The sequence below is a fragment of the Danio rerio genome, chromosome 24 (genome assembly GCF_052040795.2).
Source record: "Danio rerio strain M-AB ecotype USA chromosome 24, GRCz13ab, whole genome shotgun sequence".
NCBI classification, from domain to species: domain Eukaryota; kingdom Metazoa; phylum Chordata; class Actinopteri; order Cypriniformes; family Danionidae; genus Danio; species Danio rerio.
Genome location: NC_141044.1, coordinates 5,794,787 through 5,819,599, shown reverse-complemented (window position 1 = coordinate 5,819,599; position 24,813 = coordinate 5,794,787). Strand labels below are relative to the sequence as shown.

Here is a 24,813-nt window from a genome sequence, read left to right as displayed (position 1 = left end):
TCATTGAGCGTAGCTGGTAAATGCCCAGAACAACAAAAAAACACAAGCCCTGTAAAGACATTCAGTGTCTTGCTGACCTCTAATCTATCACAAGGTCCTGACACCCTCTGGCATTTGTTAGACAAAGGGGAGATCAACCCAATCTATAAAAACTGATTAGTTGTGTGTGGTCCCTGTCATTCGGCGTCCTTCTCTTTTATCTCTCTGTTTGCTTCTCACCCTCCGTTAGTCCCTCTTTCTGCTATCCGCCAAGTTCAAAATGCCTTTACATATTAGTTCAAAGCACACTGTGATATATAATCCCCCCCTCACACATCCACTTCCAGGATCTCCTCTTCCTTCGTCTATCAGTGTTGTGGCCCATCGTTATTCTGTTTGAGCCGTTCCTGTATCTTTCTAGCGCTCATAAATAGTTCATTCAGTGATGAACTTGTGAACCATTGGCATGGGGAATCCTTTCCCCCTGGGAGTTCTCTGGATAACCTAAACCTCTCCTAAAACTAGAGTCTGGATAACCCCGAAGAGTGACTTCGTGCCTTTGGCTGTTCCTTACACAAGAAACATCATAATGATTCAAGAATAGAAGGAAATGAGTGGTTGTGTTCACCAGCTCATAAACAATTGATGGCATCCATGCTGTGTGTATACCAAGCCGGAAAACAGGCTCTTTTTGTTGTATAAGGCTAGACTTGCGTTGTTGTTTGAAGTAGAAGCTTTTTCCTTTACAAAAAAAAAAATATATACTATCGTGGTGGTAGTATGATATTGTCAGATAAGTACTTAGGTATTTATTTATTCAACAATATACAAGGTTGTGGTTTAGCTAAAGGAAGCTACTCCATACACAAGCACACACACAATTAGATGCATTACTGGTTTAGGAATATCCCATTTAGAGTGACCGCTTTTAACTGGTAAATGCTCACTAAATCCAACTAGCCTCTGATCTTTACATAATGAGTGATCGAAAAGTAAAGAACATTATGTTTGATTATGAGATTCATAACTGGCTTAAATGGCGTCCTAATTGCAATGCTTGTTCAAATGCAGCTAATTATGGTGTAATAACTCTGTTTAGTATTAATACAATATCAATACTGTTGTAATATTTTAAGATAAAATTAAAAATACTCTGAAGACGTGATTAAAAAAGTGTACTGTTGATTCAAATGCTAAATTTGGTATGGGCTTGAGGTGGTGGACTTGGTTATGTTCCCCAGTGAACAGGGCTGTGTTGACACCAGGATATTAATATTGATGATTCTGATGCTGAATTATTAAATATGTTAGACACATTTGCTTGAATTCTGTCACTAAGTATATCTAAATAAGTGATTTTTACTAGTAAAACAATTTAATTCATCTTTATTTTTATAGCGCTTTTACAATGTAGATTGTGTCAAACTAGCTTAACATAGCAGTTCTAGTACATTGAAATTGTGTCAGTCGAGTTTTCGGGGTTGAAGTTCAGTTTAGTTCAGTGTGATTTAACTTTCACTATTGAAAGTCCAATCACTGAAACAGAGCCAAACAAGCCAGTGTGACATGGTAAGAAACAAACTTCACCAATTGACGAAAGAGAAGGGAAAAACCTTGAGGGAAATCAGGCTCAGTTGGGCACAACCATTACTCCTCTGGCCTAACTACTTGTGCAGAGCTGCACTCTAGGCGCCGGAGGCTGGAGAATGCTGGACGGTCATCGTGGAGAAGTTGTAGATGGGAATAGGTCACTGGCGGGTGTTCAGGCTCAGATTCATTTCTTGAACTTGACAATGAGTTCACTGTACTCAAATGGCCTTCACATTTACCAGATCTCAATCCAATAGAGCACCTTTGGGATGTGGTGGAACAGGAGATTTGCATCATAGATGTGCAGCCAACTGCATGATGCTATCATGTCAATACGGATAAAAATCGCTGAGCAAATCACGAAAGATTAAGGCAGTTCTGAAGGCAAAGGGGGGTTTAACCCGGTACTAGTACTGTGTCCCTAATAAAGTACTAGAGCAGAAAATCCACCGGTGGAATATTAAGATGTTTTGACCAATGTCGCACAACCTAGTTGACAATGTTATCTTTTTAAATGAATAGGTTTCATAGTGTAGTGCTTTCTGCGTCTTGTGTACTGCAGCTTGAGAGAGAGTAAAACCATCCAATTAAATACTGCACAGGACTCGTTCGTTTTTCCCCAGCTCATTTTTTATTTTTAGCTGAGAGTTTTCATTCCCTTTTATTTTTGTGGATTATTTTATATAGTATGAATATTATAATACCCTTGTCCAATAGTTTTCAATCAAGGTTGTTGAACTGAACTTTACAGAAGTTTTGATCTCCAGGAACAGGATCAGGCTACTCTTGTTTACATGGTCATCTATGCTAATCACTTCATTCCTTGTCAAAAATGTCTCAATAGAGCAGCGGTGTCATTTACAAAGTAACTTTGTTCATAGTTACATTTTTTTCTTCTTCTTCTTCTTGGTACTGTAATTAAGTCATCCATTATCGCCTCATTTTCTCAGAACCGAAATCAAGCAGAACTTGTTTTTCTCTCACGTAACTTCCCACTCCCACTTCTTTTATTCTGTGTTTTTGTAAAATGCCATGACGACATCCACCGCTGCTTCAGTTTCCAATCTACTGTGAGGTTTCTGGCAGCAAAGCGTCCCTTCCTCTCAGCTGTGTGAGAAACCGGACTGTTTTTGTCAGTGGAAACCAATCCTCGGCGCTGTTGTAAGGTTGGCCCACAAGCAGCTCCCCTTTTTCTGTCCTCCGACAATTGCGGTGATGCAAGTCACGTGGAAAGCAATTCATCCCAAAGGAATAAATATTTTTAGAAAGCAGTACGATGGCCAGAAATAATGAATCGCGAGCAATAACTAAGGCCTTTTGTTGGAAGTCCTGGCATGGAAAACCAAAGCCAAGCCGTGTGTTTATTTTAGACTGTTCACATAAACCGTGATTAATTTTTCTCCCCTCTTTCAACCAGCCAGATTTTAACCTGTAAAACCGCATTATGCTCTGTTTTCTGCTTATTTCTGGAGTAGGTTGAGGAGATTCAGTGACCCAGATTCTATGCAGAGACGGTTATTAATTCACACTTTCATGAGCCGACGTTCTCTGCATTTTATCTTCTGTCTGCGAAGCTGTGATGCATGAGGTCACGTTCGATAGCTGCGCGGGCTGGCTCAGGTGACCTTGCTCAAATTTAGCCAGGAGGATGGTGCGTTTGTTAACAGCCCCCGCGTTAGCATAGGCTCGGGCTGCTTAGCCAGCTTGACAACAGGACATGACAGGCCTGTTGGGTTAAAGCAGTCAAGGGTGCAACGTTCGCCTCCAGAACGGTCACTTGTCGAGACTCCCCTCCCTGCACCTGACATAGTTTGTGAGTTCAGCTGGAGAGAATATGGCAAAACTGAAAACTCCCTCTGGATTTTGGAGTTAAATGAGGGCAGGGTTTGTTAGAATCAGAGAGCATTGAATAAAAAAAAAAAAAACAGGGTTCAGATATAGCCATCAAATACCAATCAGCAGGTATTTTAAGGTAAAATTAATCCCAAAGCATAAGATTAGCTGTTAATTATTAATTTACTTCATAAAACGTCATTTATAAGATGTATTTATTGTTATTTAATTATTTATTATATTTATTATTTATTTATATGTGTAATTTTTTTAGTAATTAAGTTTTATTTTATTTTATTCCTCTGTAAAACACCATTTAAATTTTTTTATACTTGTATAGTAGTGCCATTTGATGTTTTAATAAAAATATAAGGGGTCACTAACTTTATCAATTCTTTAAATAAATAAAAAAATGTGCTATTGTGTGACAGTATACGAATAGTGTGTGAGTGATTTATATACATACAGTGCGGTAAATAAGTATTCAACTCGTCACCATTTTTTTTTTTTTTTAGAAAACATATATTTAAAGTTGCTGTTGACTTGACATTGTCATTTTTTTATAACTTTTTTGTATTATCAGGAGTCCCAGGTATTAATTTAATGAATTTCTTTTTTAATATATATGCAATTTGTTTGTTTTTTCGGGTCTCAGAATGCCGTTAGCTGTTGTCTTTCATATAATGTACCACCAAAGACCACATTTTCAGCTTAAAATCCTCTTTAATGTTCCACTGAAAAACAAACAAAAGAGTCACCTACAACTTGGATAGCCTGAGGGTGAATAAAATTAACAGCAAATTTTCGTTTTTGGGTTATTTACCCTTTAGGCCACTGCATTTGCACATTGTTTGCTGAATGCACGGTACAGGTAATTAAATTCAGGTAATGAAACCATTCATATTCTTCATAGCGAAATTTATTTGTAGGTATTGCATATGTAAAAACCAGTCTACAACGAGCAGAAATGTTATTGAATATTGTGTCTGCAAAACCTACTGAATAAATGAGGATCTTTTCTTCCTCTTTCTCTCTTTCTCTCACAATTATTATGAGTTGGATAGATAGGTAACATATCTTATTCATGATATTTGGGTTATCTAACATTACAGAAGTAACAAAAGTATAGAATTTTCAGACAGTATATATATATATATATATATATATATATATATATATATATATATATATATATATATAGGTTTGTTTTCTTGCTCTTTTGACGGAAGCAAAGTAATGTCTGTGCTAGGTGAATAGATAAATGGACGAACGATAAATAAATAATGCAAGCACGGTAACTTGCATGATTTAGATTAGGAAGTTCAAACAGCAGGCTCAAGACAACATTATGCACAAAAAAAAAAACGTGTACTGATTTATTAAAATAAAAACACAGGCTAGTCTTGTTATGACTAACTTTTTAAATAATTAAAACAAATTAGTCAAATTAGTTTTTAATAAACTAGATTTTGAGTTTCGGAAGATTTTGTTGATTATAATAATTATTTTTATTGTTGTTGTTGTTTTTTTAAGATGTCTATGGAAAAAAAATGTGAAATGCTCTATTGTTGATGCCCACAGAGATTGAGTCTTTCCTAGGATTGATGCAAATTTATTTACAAAAATACATAGCTTGAATTTGGAAACATTGTTGTCAATGACTAAATTGTCAAATATTTTTTTCAATACCAAAAATAAGCATTTTTGACATGATTTCATTTTCATTCAAATAATTTACTTATTAATTTCCGTAATCTCAAAACATCCATTGTTTTCCTTTGTTTTAAAAGTATTGTTCAGGATTTGGGCTGGTAACACATATTTTAGGTTTTCTCTCAGAGACAGAGATGATTTATACACCTAAAATATATTTTGTTTGTTTTTTGAACAACAATTTTTATTTTAAACATTGTCATACAAATTGCAAGGTTTGAACATTCATTTTAGCAAAAAAATGTAACAAGAAAAATATATATATTGAAAAATATTCTATACACTTTGAAAGAAAAAAATTAATAGAGCAGCAAAAGCATATTTGTCTGTCTGTATATACTCACCGGTCACTTCATTAAATACACCTGTCCAACTGCTCGTTAATGTGAATTTCTAATCAGCCAATCACATGTCAGCAACTCAATGTATTTAGGCATATAGACATGGTCAAGATAATATACTGCAGTTCAAACCGGGCATCAGAATGGGGAAGAAAGTTAATTTAAGGTGAACCAAGTAATGTGGCATGGTTGTTAGTGCCAGACGGGCTGGTCTGAGTATTTCAGAAACTGCTGATCTACTGGGTTGTTCACGCAAAACCATCTCTAGGGTTTACAGAGAATGGTCCAAAAAAGAAAATATCCAGTGAGCGGCAGTTCTGTGGGTGCAAATTTCTTGTTGATGCCAGAGGTCAACGGAGAATAGCCAGACTCTTTTGAGCTGATTGAAAGGCAACAGTAACTCAAATAAGCACTCGTTACAACCGAGGTCTGCAGAAGAGCATTACTGAATGCACAACATGCACAACCAACATTCGGATGGTCGGGTCAGAATTTGACGTCAACAACATAAAAGCATGGGTCCATCCGGCCTTGTATCAACAATTCAGGCTGGTGGTGGTGGTGTAATGATATGGGGGATATTTTCTTGGCACATTTTGAGCTCATTGATCATCGTCTCAGTGCCACAGCCTACCTGAGTATTGTTGCTGACCATGTCCATCCCTTTATGACCACAGTGTACACATATTCTGATGGCTACTTCCATGTCATAAAGTGTGAATCATCTCAGACTGGCTTCTTTAACATGACAAGGAGTTCACTGTACTCAAATGGCCTCCACAGTCACCAGATCCTCAATCCAATAGAGCACATCTGGGATGCGGTGGAACGGGAGATTCGCATCATGGATGTGCAGCCGACAAAACGGCAGCAACAGCGTGATGCTATCATGCCAATATGGAAAATCTCTGAGGATTCTCTGAAATGCCACGAAGAATTAAGGCAGTTCTGAGAGCAAAACGGAGTCCAACTTGGTACTAGTAAGCTGTACCTAATAAAGTGGCCGGTGCGTGTACTTTCAATGCCCATCAATTCATCAAAAGAGTCAGCATCTACTGTAGACTCTTAAAAAAAGTCATATCATACTTTCAAATTAAAATATATTAGTTTTATTTTTCAAAACAAGGCAAGAGATTATCCCCTTTATCCACTGAGATGCACCAGGACTGTCTTCCTTTTTTCAAGAACATGCAATGACATGTCTAGCTTTGAGCAAACATCAAATTAACAGCAGTATTTCATGTTTGGTCACTTTAATGTTCAATGGACAAATATGGAAAATACACAAGCTGGGATTAAGAGGAAATACACCCTATAGTTCTATGAGTAAGAACCACAGTCACCAAGCAGAAGGAAGTGACACGTCAGCCACATTGAGTGACTATCATCTGCTAAAATGACTTTATATATGCTCTTGGGAATTTACAGATAGGAATAGAACTATACACAGACTGCAGAGTATACAGAGCTAAACTTTCAGCCTTTATCTTCCTCTTTCTTCCCTCGCTCTTGTCCTCAGCTGCTGGATTGGTGGTCTGGAGACTGAGATGGGATGCATAACGGGAGATTTTGGGGGAAGGGGGTGGAGAAAAGTGTGCCAAGCTGTAGAATAAGCGCGGCGCCCCGCAGGGATGAGTTCTCTCTGTAGACTGACTGGGTTTTAAAATTTAATGGCCGAGCAAAATGCCAGACGGGGGCTGTTCTGCTTCCACGCCTGCATGGCGGAGCTCAGGTCAACGGCGGGGTTTGAGAGAAAAGGGCAGCCGTTTAATGTGAAGAACAAAACAACTTATGTTTAGTTCTTCCTCAACAGCCCTTTAAATTGGTTTATCAAACTGTGTAATACGTTTCACAGTGCAGATGTTTTCTTCCACATTTTTTTTTCATGGGATTTACTGTAGCATTTCATCATTCGCTCTTCATCTGAACCGGTGCTAGATGCTTGTCCCAACAAGTCTGTTGTGGATCGCAGGGATTGACGACTGGAGAAAATGTGGAGAATTTTACCACACCCTTTGCATGAGAAAAGGTGACGGTTGCACGAAACACTGGGAGTAAAGGCTAGTAATTACTTTGGTCTGTAATGAGGCTGTTTACACTTCAGTTTAGGGTTGCAGTTAGCGTCTATTTTGGTAAACTCAAAACATCTTAATTCCAAGGTTACCCATTTCCTGATGCTATACTTCATATTAATCTTATCCTGCACCCTTGCCCAAAATAATAGTTCCTATATCTATTCTACTGCTGGCAAAATGCACATTTCTTAATCGAAAAGGTAATTTTTATGCTCTAAATGCATATTTTGCAGGTATATAAATGTCATTAAAGAATTAGTTTGCCCCCAAATAAAAATTGCTGTAATTTACTAGTGATGTCCAGATCAGTTTTTTTTATCCTCGAGTCTGAGACATTTGATATTAAATATCCTTCAATATTGAAACCCAATCTGATTCTACTATATTACATACACAAAGGATAAAGAGTGAAGAAACAGATCCTAATATTTTATTTAATTCACCTTATTTTAACATTCAATAATTCCGTTAACAAACAGAGCACTTCTGTGGGGTAGCTTGAACAATCAAGTAATAAATAACATCAATTCTTCAGATTTGGGCTTGAGTCAGTGCAACAGTAAATATTTTAAAAATCTAATAGAAAACCTATTGTCCCTTAACTTAAAATACCCAAAAGGCAAACCTAAGTTTACATATCTCACTGTTTGCCATGGCAGTGTTGTCGTCATCTACTTTATAATACCTCCAGAACGCAAACATACCTGCATTTTCTGCTTCAAGCTACTTCCGTGTTTCAAATTGCCGGCGTTTATGAGCACACATTGCTGTTTCTGTGCGAAGTCAAGAAAGAAGTCTAAGCGGAAGTGCATGTTACCTCCTGATCAGGACTCAAATATTTGATTCTTGATCGGGAGGTAACGTCCGATTCCGATTGAGTCTGAAACCGTGTGATTGGGCCCGATATCCGATTACATGATCGGATCTGGAGATTCTTTATTTTTATTTTGTTCTGAAACAATATGTTACTCTCTGTAACGTAAATTATTTTTAATCAAATGTTAACAAAAATTAATAAATGCCATAACATCTTCGGCCAATACATCTGTACATCTCTATTATCAACACACTTTTTTTCGTCCGCGTCTGCATCACGGTGCACAAAAGAAACAATTAATTTTGAAACCCCTAACGCACAAATGTTCCTTTCCAGTTTTATATTGAGTTATTTTAACTGGTGATTCAGAAGAAAATGAACTGTATACTTAGCCACGAAAGTATACTTGTCTCGATACTGGAATTCGATACCAATTGGTACTGAATTTGTAAAAGCGCCCATTTCCTGCTAACATTTCAGTGCTGTTGAGCACATTCTTAAGCAGCACTGATTTTCCTGGAGCATTTTAAAGCTGTGAATATCAATCAGTTCATCAGCGGATTACTCGTATGTCAGCTTATAAACAGACTAGGTAATCTTTGCCTCTTTAAGGGTACTTTCACATCTGTGGTTTGCCTCATTTGGTCAGGCAATAAATAATACATTGTTGCATTTTCTGCCGTCTTTGGCTCGTTTTCACACCACACTGCTGGCTTTGATCCAAACTAGTTGAAAAGAACAAAAATGCAGTCATCTGACAAAACCCACATCAATCATTGGTCAGATGATTTTGAACATAGTTCCTTAACTGCTCACTGATTGGTCAGAATTCATAAATTGGAAAATGCCAATGAACTCCCGCAAGTAATCAAACCGCAGACACAAAATGTCGCTTTTTACTATGGAGGGACGACTGCGCTGACTGATTGTATTCCTGCTTTAGACAAACTCTACATTTCGAGAATGAAGCGCGGCTACGGCTGGAAAACAGTGTTTTAATGCATCGCACGTCACTTCAGGAGGAGGCGTGAGTTAATTTAGCTAAACTGCGACATGGTCATCTTACACATAATGTTTTTCCTTCTCTCTTTCTCTCTCTGTTGGTAAAGCGCTGTCAACAAATATTTTTCCTGCATATCCCATAATGCACAGCGCATCGGCCTACGGCAGCTGGATTAATGCAAAAGGCGCAGTCCTTTTTGCGTTTGGGGCTGTTTTAGTACAGATAATATTCTCACCACAAACGAACCGCTTCAGGGTTCGTTTAAAAAGCGTATCGAGACTACCTCTTCAAGCAGGTCTTGGTACGCTCTTTTGGTCTGCTTTTGGTGCGCACTTGAGTACGATTGCTGCATTCACACCTGTCCAAATGAACCGCACCAACGGGGAAAACAAACTCTAGTGTGATTCAACCGAAATAAGGCAGGTGTGAAAGCACCCCAAAACGCTTCAGTGTCCAGGTGGTGAGCTCTGTGAACTGATGACCTTCACGGCCAATCACAGTCATTTCTGTTGAGCACAATGGCAAATCAGCTGTATTTAAGAACATGCTCAACAGCGCTCAAATGTTAGCGGGAAATTAAAATTTCAGTACAGATGGTTTGAATTCCAGTATCGTGATAATAATATTGATATTGTGATCTAAGTGCTGTAATGGTGCTTAAAGTCAGGGTCATATCTGCGATTGCATTTATGCTCAAATATATGTGACTACAGCTCTTTTTGTTATATAATATTACTTAACTATTGTTATATTTTGTAAACATAAAAACCTAAAATGCAAACATGGGTATTTTCTGCTGTATTTTTTCCTTCAATGTAAACTCACACCTCATTAAAACGCTAACATTGCAGCCGATAAATATTGCACAGTCTTGGCTGACAGACGAAAAGCTTTAACCTAGAAAGTTCAAATATCACGGGTTCTGTATCAAGTATTATGGTTTATTGTGCAAATTGTTGATGGACAGAATACAGCATTACAAGGCAATCAGACAAGCTAGCAAGCACAAGTTCTGGATGGGAATTTTGTGGGCGAACAAATTAATTCAGTGATATATCTAGTTCAAGATGACAAGATGAAGCACTAACAAGAACATCTGCTCGGTGATATTCATGCCGTACTGTTAAATTAAACATCAGAGCTTATTTCCAGCCAATTTCACCTTTGACATTTTACCTATATTTGCATTTCATAAGGAATAATTAAAAGGCACGTTAGTCACGTATCGTAAGGCCGCCTTATCTTCATTACACACCCTCTAATGGTGTATTTGACACATTTACAGATACTGGGACTGTTTTCGTGAAAGAATCTTATTGTAGGCGCTGTGGTCTATGTCTAGCTGACCAACAATCCAAATTGGTTAACTGGAAAATTATTAGTCGTCCTATGCGATATTCTTTTTCAAATATTTCTAAAGTGATATTTGACCGATTGAGAAAATTTTCATAGTATTTCCTGTTATATTTGTTCTTCTGAGGAAAGTCTTATTTGTTTAGTACTGCTAGAGTAGTTTTAATGAATTAATTCACTAAAATACTAGCTTCTTGAAAAGAATTTCTGTAAAAAACAAGTGTGTTGAAAAAAAATCTTCTTTAAACAGAACTTGGGAACATATTATAAAAGATTTTAAATTGAATAATTCTTCAGCTGTATATGTATGTATATGTTTTTTCATTTATGTATTTGTTGATTCATTTATTAATAGATTTTTATTTTCATTCATCCATTTACTCATTTTGTTTTAATCCTAGGCAAAGATTAATCTACTAACTAAAATACTTAGTGTGTTTGAGTATATACAGTTGAATTCAGAATTATTAGAATTCCTGAATTATTAGGAATTAATAAAAAATTATTAGGAATTAATAAAAAAAGGAATTAATAATTAATAATAATCCCCCCCCCACCTTTAATTTTTTCTCCCCAATTTCTGTTTGACAGAGCTGATTTTTTTAAACACATTTCTAAACATAATAGTTTTAATAACTCATTTCTAATAACTGATTTATTTTATATTCGCCATGATGACAGTAAATAATATCTTACTAGATATTTTTTATGTGACATTTAAATGCTTAATTAGGTTAACAGGTTACGGTAATTACGGCAAATAAGACTCTTTCCAGAAGAAATAATGTTATCAGTTATACTGTGAAAATGTCCTTGCTCTGTTAAACATTTAGTTTCAATCCTTTGGCAAATATTTAAAAAAATGAAAGAAAAAAAAAATCAAAGGGGGCTAATAATTCTGACTTCAACTGTACATGTAGTAAACGAATTTTCAACCAAATTACTTGGCAAAAAAGCAATATAAAATAGAGTGTAACAGCATACTATAAAGTCTTATTAGTAAATGTTAATGCAATACAATAAACAGTGAGTGAAATCCAGATTTAGTTCAGTTACTATGCTAATATTAGTTAAAAAATGCAACTTGGTATAATGGTATAAAAACAGTACTACAACATACACTGAAATTATAAATATTTAAAATAGGCACTATCCTTATAAATAATCTGCATAGTTGCAATGTAAACGACTACATACTCGCCTAAAAAGCCTCAAAAGTACATTATGTTGTCCAACAGCTGCAATAGTTGTCAAACAGATGTCCTCTGGTTGCCATTCGAGTGTGCGGAGTAATAAGCATAAAAATAGGTTGAAGAGGCTGAACAAGGGCTGGTATTATTTTAATATAACACAACCAATCAGCCAGTCAGATCCGAGAACAAGACAGAACTGTTGTATTTTCAATGTTTGATCTATTAGGCTAACCAATTAGGTTGCATTTGGCGCTGTGATGAGCACTAGTGCAAATGCAAAATGCCTATTCTAAAACTAAAATGATAAATAATAGAAATAATAATTAGCAGTATGTAGCAATTACATTTACACCAGACGAAAAAACATGATGATGCTGCTGCTGCACCAAAGTGCTCGTCACGTCCTAAAACTGAAAGCCAAAACAAATGCTTCTTTCAATAAAATGAAATGGAAAAAGCCAGTGTTGAATTCAATTTTCTGCTGTCCTGTCAGATGTCAGGGGTGTCCAGTGCTGGCCCCAACTTCACCACTGCACATGTATTGTAGTGTTTACCCAATGATTATCTGACTCGCAGATACCCAGATTTCTCACTATAGTACACTCTTACAAAACACAAGCACACAACGGACCCGCTCTCGAGCGAGACGCTGTTTGGAAGGGCATGACATTGTAAAAAAAACTGCAGGTTTACTCTTTTCATCATCTCCTCTGGAGGAAAGCCATTTGTCTGAGGCTGCTTCGCTTTCAGCAGGGTGAGATTCTCTAGAGATCGGCTGGGCACAACATTTCTCTTTTTCTTGCTTGTTCTCTCTTTTTTTCATCCTCTTGGTCTTACCATTTACAACCTTTGTTTATTTAAGGTGTGACTTTTTTATTATCCTCAATAAAACATTCATATAAATTGTTTAATCGCTTAATACTTAAATGTTGTGATGACATTTGTAGCTATATTCCAGATTGCCTTGCCTTTGGTTGGCAAGTAGGGCTGGGTGATTAATCGTGCATGTAGGGTTATTCACACCACGAATGAGGACAATGACAATAAAAAACATCAATAATTATATGAGGTGTTTGTTAATCTACAAATTAAGCATTTGTCTTTATTGACAATTTCTGTTATTTAATTTCAGTCATTTTACAGTAATTATCTGTAATTTAACCCTTTGACTGCCGCTCTATACCAAACGGTTGTCCATGTTTTGACTGTTATAAATAATGTCTGTTAAAGTCATTTAAAGAATGACTGGATTAAATAATGGCTCACACACACAGCATTGTCGGTTTAAAAATGAAAAATCAAACAAATGTAATCCTGTTGCTCTACTACATTGCACTACTACACTTGATTTTAGGTTTATTGTAAAAAAAAGGAAGAAAACATGTTAAATGAGAATCTGAAATATTTTATGGCATACTTAAAAAAATAAAGGTGATTTAGTATTCAAAAATGTTTAATTTTAATATTATTTAAAATAAATTGGTTTTACTCTTCATATTTTCAGATTTTCTATAGTACATGTATTATTTGCGGTACTTAATAAACCATGAACGGACAATGGGATGTGTTAAAAAATTGAGTGTGTAAACTAGTGACATTGGGAGTTAAGAAATGCAATCCAAACATTTATTTCTTGGTGGGGTAGTTAAAGGGTTAACGGACGTTATTTTACTTTTTTTTTTTTTTCTGGCACCCAAGCTGCAGGAAATAAACTGCAAAACAATTTCTGATTTTTTACAGTATAGAAAAACACCACTAATATGTTTTATTTGCATCCCAATTTCATGACTGAAAAAAGAAGAAATAAAAAAAATGTGAGAAATGTGAGGAAAACAATGTCAAATGTTTAGGTCCTGCCCATAGACACTGCCTTAAAAACAATTGGCATACAAAAACTATTATTTGTAATTTGATGCAAAGATTAAATAATACAAAGTACATTTATTTATTAAAGTACAAGTATTATATGTATATGGATGTATGTATGTATATATATATATATATATATATATATATATATATATATATATATATATGTATATATATGTATGTGGCGAGGCAGTGGCGCAGTAGGTTGTGCTGTCACCTCACAGCAAGAAGGTCGCTGGGTCGCTGGTTCGAACCACGGCTCAGTTGGTGTTTCTGTGTGGAGTTTGCATGTTCTCCCTGCCTTCGCATGGGTTTCCTCCGGGTGCTCCGGTTTCCCCCATAGTTGTACAGGTGAATTGGGTGACTAAATTGTCCGTAGTGTATGAGTGTGTGTGTGTGAATGTGTGTGTGGATGTTTCCCAGAGATGGGTTGCGGCTGGAAGGGCATCTGCTGCGTAAAAACTTGCTGGATAAGTTGGCGGTTCATTCTGCTGTGGCGACCCCAGATTAATAAAGGGATTAAGCCGACAAGACAATGAATGAATGAGTATATATGTACGTATGTATGTATGTATGTATGTATGTGTATGTATATATATATATGTATATATATATATATATATATATATATATATATATATATATATATATATATATATATATATATATATATATATATATATATATATATATATATATTAGATGCTGAATGATGTCTACTGAAATGTGTCATCACCATTTGTGAAAGGGTCAATGCTATATTTTCTGTTGTTTTAGTCTTTGTCCTTGGTGTGAACAAGCTTGAAGAATGGAAATTTTCCCCTGATCATTCTGAGCAGACACTGTATCACTTCAGGTGCAGGTGTGCTTCCTCAGCATTTCTGAATGCCACTGAATTAACATCTCTTTCTCTCGCTCTCCATAAGCATGTAAAAAAAAAAAAGATTTCCACCCAAGCAGCTCTTTTTATTAATATTAAAGTTTAGTCAATGTTAAATGAGACCCCAGTTTCCAATTTATTTTACCACTTGATCGCCCCATTGGAAGCGTTAATAACTCCTGGATACTGGATTGCAGTTTTAAATGTACTAAAAGGGAATTTGGAATAAGCAGAGCATTATCAGCTCTCTGTGGACTGAACACACTCTTGAAATGTTTACTAAATTATTCTCCAATTATTTCAGTGTTTGCTAAGGTTATCTCCAATAGTGTTTTCCTAATTCATAATTATTATTGTTGCAACTAAACTTTATTTGATATCGTTTGGACATGGCGTGTGCCATCCATTGTGATAACAAAACTTAAAATAAGAATGTATAAAAATAATAGTATATAGTGGTAATATACAATTTAAAAGTTGTATAATTGTGCTGTTAAAATGCATCTTTTACGCATTTACTTAATGATAAATACAGTTTTTTAAATGTGTATTGTGAATTATTACAATTAAAATCCCGCAGTTTGTTACTTTTAAAATGTTATTTATATCTGCAACATTCTTAAATTGAAATCACACAGCCATTTTGCAAACAAAATGAGTTTTGTTTGGACTTTGCTTATGTAGTTTAAATAAGAGCCTGCCTACAACCTTTTCTGGTCATGTATGCACTTTCTGCAATTGAGCTTATTTTAGGCCTGTCAAGGATGAAGAAGTAAGTCTATCAAACAACGTTCAGTTTTCATTTTGAAAAATAATATTTTTAATAACCAACTCGGGTAACAATTATTTAGATTGATTGAATCACTTTATATAACCATAAAGTCATCTGTCAGTCATCCTGTCGCAATTAACATTCGTTTTTGATTTCATTTTGATTAAGGCTACACAATATATAATTTTAGCATCGATATCACAATGTGATCATTCACAATAGTCACATTGCAAGATATACAATGTTGAGTTTGTATTATAATTTTTAATTTGCATGTGTTTTTGAGACATGTGATTGTATAACGATTTTAAAAGCATTCAGGCGTAAGAAAGTGTACCATTTGTAACATTTAATAATGAATTCATTTGATTGATTTATGTTTATTTTTATTAATTTTCAATTAATAGTGTACCAGAATATTGGAAAATGATAGAACTCTGTTTATTTTAATTGTATTTATAGATTGCTTATCAGATTTTATGGAGATGCAGTTTCACCGCAGAATCATCCCAATCAATCTAGCATTATAAATTCTTTCCAAATTGAGATATTAAGTCCTCTGGTGAAACTGTGTTCATATCGCAATATATATTGCAGAATAAAAATATATCGAAATATATCTAAATGTTTTGACATTTTTCCCTATCGTGCCAGAGAGAAAAGAAGCACATCATGGTTGTGGAGCTTTTGTATACAAAAATCTCCATTTTATTTATTTATTTTTGACATTTCAAACTTTTTTAGCCTAACAGATCTTTAAAGTTTTCAGTGTTGCAGATGTAAGCTATATTAATAATCATGTTATGAATATACTCTAACACAATTTATAAGTAGTCACACAAAACCTTAACTTAACCATTAGTCATGCACATCTGCCATGTATGTTTTTATATTACTCTTTTTGTTTGTAGTTGTGAAGCAAATACTCTTCAAAACTGTAGTTAAAGTTGCTCATCATTAAATCAACATTAGTAAACATTAGTGATTTGTCTGGATTAGAAAAAGATGAATCGATTGCTAATAAAGTAGCCTATAGGAAGTTTTCTAAGGGCTAATTTATACTTTTACGTCAAGCGCATGCGTGTGGTCCGGCACAGCCTTCATGCCCCAGCCAATGCTGACGCACACATCTCAACAAATGTAACTACACGTCGCAACGACACATAGCGCAAGCGTTGTGATTGGTGTGTTTTGGTAGCTTGACGAGTGTGGGCAGTGCTAAGAGCCGCAAGATTCTGATTGTATAATAACCTTGTTTCACGGTATCACGGTATTATGATTACTGCTCTAAAATAAGTTTTTTTAAATGTCTGTGTAAAAAACAAAAACTTTTTTTTTTCATTTATATTTTAATTATATTTATTATATTCTAATAATTATTTAATTATATAATTGTATTATATTTACATTAAGTTATATTTTTTCGTATATTTTATTTTGAGGAACATTTAAAATATTTTGTATTGTATTTAGAATTTTGGTATTTAGTATTATTGTGTTTTAGTATTTTGTATCAGAGCAAAGTCAGGCTAAATGAATTATTGACTTCTGCTGTCTTCATTTGTTTGAAAAACTTTTTTTTTAAGAAACTGCTGTACTAAAAAAAAGAAAAAACGTAAATAAAAAAGAAAAGAAAAAAATTAAGAAAAAACGTAAATCAAAAAATCATACACTTACCTTAAGAATGGTATAGCAGAACTTTTGACAGTTTTAAAACCTTCACTTTTCCAAACCGCGGTATACCCTGAAAACGGTTATCGTCCCATGCCTATTTACAAGTGTGGAGTTCCGTGAAGGAGCTCCAGATGGAGACTTTTGTTTTGGGTTTACTTTATCATTAAAGTTGTTACATGTCTGCCAGTCTCCGCCTCGACGCAGAAGAATAAATCAGCCTTAATGTGAAACCAGACACTGGGGGACGGAGCTGGAGTACAATTTTTTAAAATACAATTTCCACGGTTAACCACTCATAATCATTGTAATATTTCAAAAGGGTTTTCACAGGATGAGTTTTCATCTTTCAGATATCTAATTTAGATTGATTACTGAAAAAAAAGAAAATAAGCACAATGCATTCTGCTAGCGGGATGTCGACAGCTAGTACATTATTATTTTTTCTACGTTGTTTTTTTCTTCAGATATTTAACAAAACAAAATGCTGATGAAAAGCTGATTTTTGATGAATTGAATGTGTCCCAGACTGACAGCTGCTGCATGATCCGCATAAAAGCTCCTGTATAAGCGAAGCCGAACATCCTCCAGGCCTCCTTACACAGGTCTTTTCCTCGGTAAAGGCCGCCCTTAACCCTCATTAACAGAGCAGCACTTCAACAAAACCCAACACAAAAGCGATTGGCCTGCTGTTCCTCTATTCAAGTTTTTCTCTTTGAGGTGTATTCCTCCACTCTCCATGGACACCCCCCGCCCCATTTCCTTCTGGAGAGCCATTGATCGAAGCCACACAGGAAGTGTGCTTGGAAGTGAGCAGCGCTGTTCTCTGCTGATTGACCTAGTCCTCTTATAGAGTATTGACCGCCTTAACTTGCAGACTGCATGCCCACTTCCGCACCGCCACATGCTAATTACTAAAATCAGAGTGGGCTAATATTGTTATTATCGCACACTCTGTTTTTATAATGCTCGGGAACAAATTGGATTTGTAGAAATTGTTGGCACGGTTTAGCGCTGATTAGAAAGGGAGTGTGTGTTTTGTTTACCGCCCGGATTTGTTGGCCTAACTGGAGCGTGGCTTGATAGTTTGAGTCTTATCTCATCTGGCCCTTCTTAGAGGCCGCGGCTAAAGAGTCAAAGGCTTAATGCAACATCAAAGCTGCCTAGATTCTGCATGTACGACACTGATAGAAAGACAGATGGAGGGAGGGAGGAGAAAAAAGAGGGGACGGCGACATTGTTACTGTGAATACAAAGCGAAGCGACTGTAATGTGTGTTGTTCACACAGCACATTAATTCACGTTAAGGGCTCATTCACATCGAATGCGTCTTTGCTTATAAATATGCTTAACGCGGTGAGGTCCTTGTGATGCGATATTATGACGAGATGTACTGACAACAAAAACAAACTCATTAGAAATAGGCAAACAATATGATATGATAAAGACTTCAAGATTTTGGGAAAGACTTCTCCGTGATTTTGCATGTACTGTCTAACGCAGTGGTTCTCAAACTGTGGTACGTGTACCACAAGTGGTACGCGGGCTTCCTTCTAGTTGTACATGGAGGAATGAAATATCTCATGTACATGCTACAAATAATTCAAAATTTATTAAAAATGATGTATATAATATGCCATATATTATATATAGGCTATATTTCTGAGGTAATCTGCCAGCTTTTTTAACTGTGCAGAGCTGTAGCTGCTTTACTGGGCCTACTACGCTACTGTATTTCAATACTGCTCATTTTGGTGGTACTTGGAGAGACAATTTTTTGCTAAGGTGGTACTTGATGAAAAAAGTTTGAGAACCACTGGTCTAACGAATCAGTATCACCCATTAGCCAGAACACGGGGGCATTCGAGAAACACCTGATCTTGTATCCCTCCTAATGCTTATTGACCAGGCGGGAACCTTGGGCTCATCTATCTCCGAACTAAGGGTTCTCTCCCTGGACAGGATGCCAAACCTGCTATCATAGTTGACTATTATCTAAGTGTGAACTCTTGAATGCATACTAGTTTATTATTACTTGAGCTGCATCCCAAATCGCAAACTTATGCACTACTTTGCGCCATTTTGTAGTATAAACAGTGTAATTAGTGCGTTCACACTGAAAACTCTAAAAATAATCGGTGCACTTTAATTACTCGGATGATGCACTCATTTAGCCAATAAAATGAAGTGTGGAATGATGGACACTTAACGCACTCAACGACCGCAGGTTTGCTCACGTAGCGGAAGAGGCGGAGCTATTGAGCGCACATGTTGGATAACTTTATTTATTTTAGATGGTGAAAGCAAAATTCTATATAGCGCCTCCCGATATATATATATATATATATATATATATATATATATATATATATATATATAAAATAGCGCCTCCCAATGGAGAATGCGGCAACTGTCATGGCAGATTTTATTTGATAGTTTGGTCATTTATTTCACTGATCTGGCAACCGTCAAACGTTGTCAGGGAAACGGTTAGAATTTCCACTTAGTAAAAAAAATATTAGTGCTCCATTTATGACAACACTACATACATATACTATGCTGTTAAGTGCATAAGTACATAGTGCATGAGTGCATAGTGTATGGTTTGCCATTTAAGACGCAGCTGAGCTTTCTTAAAATGTAATAAGCAATCAAATTAAAGTCAACATGCAGAAACGTTCAGGTATATAAAATAAATATAAGAACCCTATAATGAGAACCAAGGTCACTAAAAGTGTCTTAAAATATCTGATCATTCACTCGTGAAAAAAAAATGCATGTTAGTTGCAATAAATACTTAACAGTTATTACCTTAATTCATACGAAACCAAATGATTTCCATTGTAGCACATGCTTTTTTGGGTGCACTTTTGTGTCTTAATGGCATCCTGCAGTGCACAATACTGCCAGCTGCAAAAAAAATGGCATAAATTGTATGGCGGTATGCTGATCTGCACCATTCCGGTCGTCCCTTTTCTGTACACCAGTCTGTGTAACAAAAAGCCGTTGAACTGAACTGCAGCTGTTTTATCCGGTGTCCTTTTTACTGATTGTATGTTTTTAAATAATATGTGTATAGTGAAATATTAATGAGACTCGGCATTAAACTTTAACCAGATTCTGAGGCAGATTAAACTAGACTATTAAATTTCTCTGACTGCGAAATAAAAGGGAATCCGATTGCAGCCGTACGCCTTTTTTCCCCTTGCGCAGCGCTGTCTGTCAATATCAATGAAGCTTGTGTGAGTCATTTGAGCGGCGCAGGAAGAAATCAAGCAGGTGAAGTTATTGCTGAATATTAGCTGTAAGGTCCCAGAGCAAAACACGACGGAGGGTTTGTACCTCTCAGATATGACTCATTAAAACAGAGTGGCTCTCTGATCGAATAAACCAGACTCCATGCCCAGACCAGTCAATGTATTTGGTTTTCCTTTTTATTTTGCTCTAATTTCTGCTCTTTCATATCTAATTGACTCCGCTCTTCCGCGCTGTGGTAGATGGAATAGACAGAGAAGCTGTAATGAGACGTACCCACTCAAGGCCCTGAGAGACCAACCCAGTAACTGGGGTGCAGCTGCTTTACTTGCCTCATTTGTGTACATCTGAAGAGGCTAGCAAAGTAAAGTCACAACTGACAGATGCCTCCCCAGCATCCTCAATTTCCCAGCCTCGATGCGAGTCAGACGAAAACAAGCGTCGTATTAAAATAATAACCTGCTGTTTTGCATGCAATTGATGTCGTGCTTTTCCTCCTCTTCAAGTAGCCCTCCTACCAGAGCTGTTCGCTTTCATCTCCAAACATTTCAATTCATTGTCTGGACTCCAGAAGCACCGCCGTCAGCGCTGAAACCAATCACAATTCCCCGTAGTCCAATTTGTGGATATTCTATGAGCGTATTTAAAGTTCGCATGGTGTGGCCAGCTTGAAGAACCGGTTTTGTTTGAATGGGGTAGGATGGGACTTAAGTTCCATTCAGACTAACGGCAACACTCGGCAACAAATCTACAAGCAATCATTCATTACAAATGAGATCTAGCAACTTCTGGTGATCTCCGACTATATGATCAACCTTTGGCGATTGGATGTGGGAGTGTTCAACTATGCGACAGTTCAGAATCTTTCATCTTTACGCAAATGAATAGCGACTTGCAAGCATCCGTCAATACAGATCTCACATAATCAGCTTCTGTATTTGTTGATTGTATTCACAGAATAGCGTTTGCCGTAGATAAATAGCCACAATGACAGAGTCTCGTCTTGTTCGTCTTTGTCAATGACTACAGAACGTTTACATGGACATCAGCAATCAAATTATGTGTCTTAATCTGAATCCGCTTGTTTAGTGGTGATGTGTTGGTGACGTATGTAATACTGTTTCCAGGTTCAAGCCGCCACTCATTTGAGTTGAGAAATTGTTTATGATCACTTTTAGTTCAAATCACACATTAAAGTTAATTTTATATAACGCCATAGTGTACACAACAATCTCTGGGCTTGCTGCATAACAAATACCAAAAAAATGAATCACTTTCTGGCCATTGGATATTAGGCATGGATATATATATATATATATATATATATATATATATATATATATATATATATATATATATATATATATATATATATATATATATATTGCGATCGTGATTTTTCGAACATATTAAATCGCTTTGTAAACGTTTATTATTGCCATTTCCTCATACAGTTGAATAGAGCGCTTCTCTCAGTTCTCCCTGCGTTCGCGTGGGTTTCCTCTGGGTGCTCCAGTAACCCCCATAGTCCAAAGACATGCTGCAGGTGAATTGGGTCGGCTAAATTGTCCGTAGTGTATGAGTGTATGAGGGTGACAGGGTGACAGGCCCAGACGACAGGCCGGCCGGAATGTGTAAAAAAAAGTCGTTATCATAAAGACAAGTCTAAAAATGGCTTGTTCCAAAGAGCCGACCCCGCAACCATACAGGACTAAGGCCAAAGAAGAAGAAGAATCATAGGCAATCTTACCAGAGCTGCAAAATTTAAAACAGCAACTTTTCGATATTAATGTAAATCATGCAAAAATAAATATAAAGAGTATTTGTGTATTCTTTCTAATAGGTTGTTTTCCCCATGGCATAAACAGATTGTGACACTTTTGTAGGCGTAGATAAATAGAAATCAACAGTGCTTTATGGCAGTGTTTCTCAACTGGTGGGTGTCGACCCAAAAGTGGGTCACTGGAACATTTTCAGTGGGTCGCAGAGTGTGTGGTCAAAAAAAACAACAAAAGTAAAATTTTTTACTTATTTTGCTTATTTTTACTTAATTTACCTATACCGGACTTTTATTTTGAAATGTGTGCGCGACAACCCTACCGTTTGACATGTGAAATTTCATTTAATTATTGCAACAAATATGTTGAAGCGCAAGTACGACCCCGAATATGTAAATTATGGATTTACATATATTGACGACAAAAAAAGAGTTAAAGCCTCAGTGTCATATGTAGTGAGGTGCTCTCATAGGAGAGCATGTAACCTTCTAAATTAAAACGACATTTAGAAACCGGACAACATGTTTTATTAACAGTTCAGTTCATGGTAACTGAACATTACCTTACCCTAACCAATGTTTACAGTATTTGTCGTTTTTATTTTGTAATGTTTCTATAATTTGATCCATTTGTTTTAAATGACAGCAATAAAATATTGTTTATTTGTAAGTCTCTGTGAATGTCTCATGATTTATCTGTCACTACTTGTGTATGTCAACAAGTAAATACAAATTAATTATAATTCCTAAAATTGTATTATAGTTCCTAAAAATTTGGGTCGCGGCTTGATGACCATGTAAAAATGTGGGTCCCATGGTCAAACCAGTTGAGAACCCCTGCTTTATGGTGTTCTAAGGTGGTCTAGCTATATACGGAAATAACAACACATGCAATTTATAACCTTTCAGTCTATAATGGTGAAACATTGCAATGACTTTCCAAATCACTTGTTCAACTTTAATCCCAAATTGAGTTCACACATCCTGTGATGTAAATATTGTGCACAATGTTGATGCTGAAACAACAAATGCAGCTCTTGTTATTGTCTAACTTAACTCACAATCCTTCTCTTGTGTGTTTTTCTCAGAGTTTTCCATCAGATGAAGGCTGGCCATTTGCAAAGTATCTGGGTGCCTGCGGCCGAATGGTGGCGGTGAACTACGTAGGCGAGGAGCTGTGGAGTTTCTTCAACGCTCCTTGGGAAAAGAGAGTCGATCTGGCCAAGCAGCTGATGGACATTGCTGAGCAGCTGACCAACAACGACTTCGATTTCGCTCTCTACCTGCTGGATGTCAGCTTTGATAACTTCGCTGTAGGCCCGCGGGACGGGAAGGTCATCGTGGTGGATGCGGAGAATGTCGTGGTGGCTGACAAGAGGTTGATCAAGCAGAGTAAGTAAAGAGATGGACTGTAAATTTCAGGATGCGCTCAGAGTTTGTTGATGGAGTGACAGCTGCGTCTTACATGCAAATGCTGTCGCCTCAAAAAACAACACGAGTTCACATGTTCAAGGATGCATTTACATAAAAATGAATATTCCTTTATCAATTACACATCCTTCCAAAGTCTTTATAAGCAACACAAAGGATGGAATGACAAATCTACACTCTAATTGTTATATTAACTGGAAAAGTACAGACAGCTCATTAGCATGTGCTTGCTCTTCAATTTACATGACCAACTGAGAATAGTGAATCCATTCATCTGTCCACTTAAAATACATTCATTTATCCATCCATCCATCCATCAATCCACCCACCCATCCATCCATCTATCCACCCACCCATCCATCCATCTATCTACTTTAAATACATCCATTTACTTAAAATATATCCATCCATCAATCCATCCATTTAAAATGCATGTATGCATCCATCCATCCATCCATCCAGCCGTTTAAAATACACCATCCATCCATCCATCCATCCATCCATCCATCTATCCACTTAAAATACATCTATCCATCCATCCACTTAAAATACATCCATCCCTCCTTACATCCGCTTATATCCATCCATCCATCTACTTAAAGTACATCAATCCCTCCATTCACCTGCTTAAAATACATCCATACACCTAAAATACATCAATCCATCTATCCATTAACTTACAATCCATCCATCCATCCATCCATCCATCCATCCATCCATCCATTTATCTATCCACTTAAAATACATCTATCCAGCCATCCATCCATCCACTTAAAATACATCCATTTACCAAGTTAAAATACACCCACCTATCCACTTCAAATACATCCATCCACCTAAAACACATCCATACCATCATCCATCCATCCATTATCCGCTTAAAATACACCCATCCATACATCCACCTAAAATACATCCAATCATTCATCACCTTAAAATACATCTATCTGTCCACCTAAAATACATCCATCCATCCATTCACTTAAAATACATCCATTCATCCGCTTAAAATACACCCATCCATACATCCACCTAAAATACATCCAATCATTCATCACCTTAAAATACATTTATCTATCCACCTAAAATACATCCATCCATCCATTCACTTAAAATACATCCATTCATCTATACATCCATCCACTTAAAATACATCCATTCATCCGCTTAAAATACATCTATTCATCCGCTTAAAATACATCCATTCATCCAATTGAAATACATCTATCCATTCACTTGAAATACATCCATTCATCCACTT

At 36.3% G+C, this 24,813-nt stretch overlaps 1 protein-coding gene across 2 annotated transcripts in view; it reads left to right on the top strand.

Annotated features, from left to right (window-relative positions):
- dipk2ab (divergent protein kinase domain 2Ab) overlaps positions 1-24,813 on the top strand; it is a 60,669-nt gene that overhangs the window by 23,340 nt on the left and 12,516 nt on the right. For both annotated transcript variants that reach the window (XM_087308006.2, NM_001114926.1), the window contains 1 exon segment: positions 23,210-23,513. In XM_087308006.2, coding sequence (XP_087164132.1) covers positions 23,210-23,513 — 304 coding nt within the window.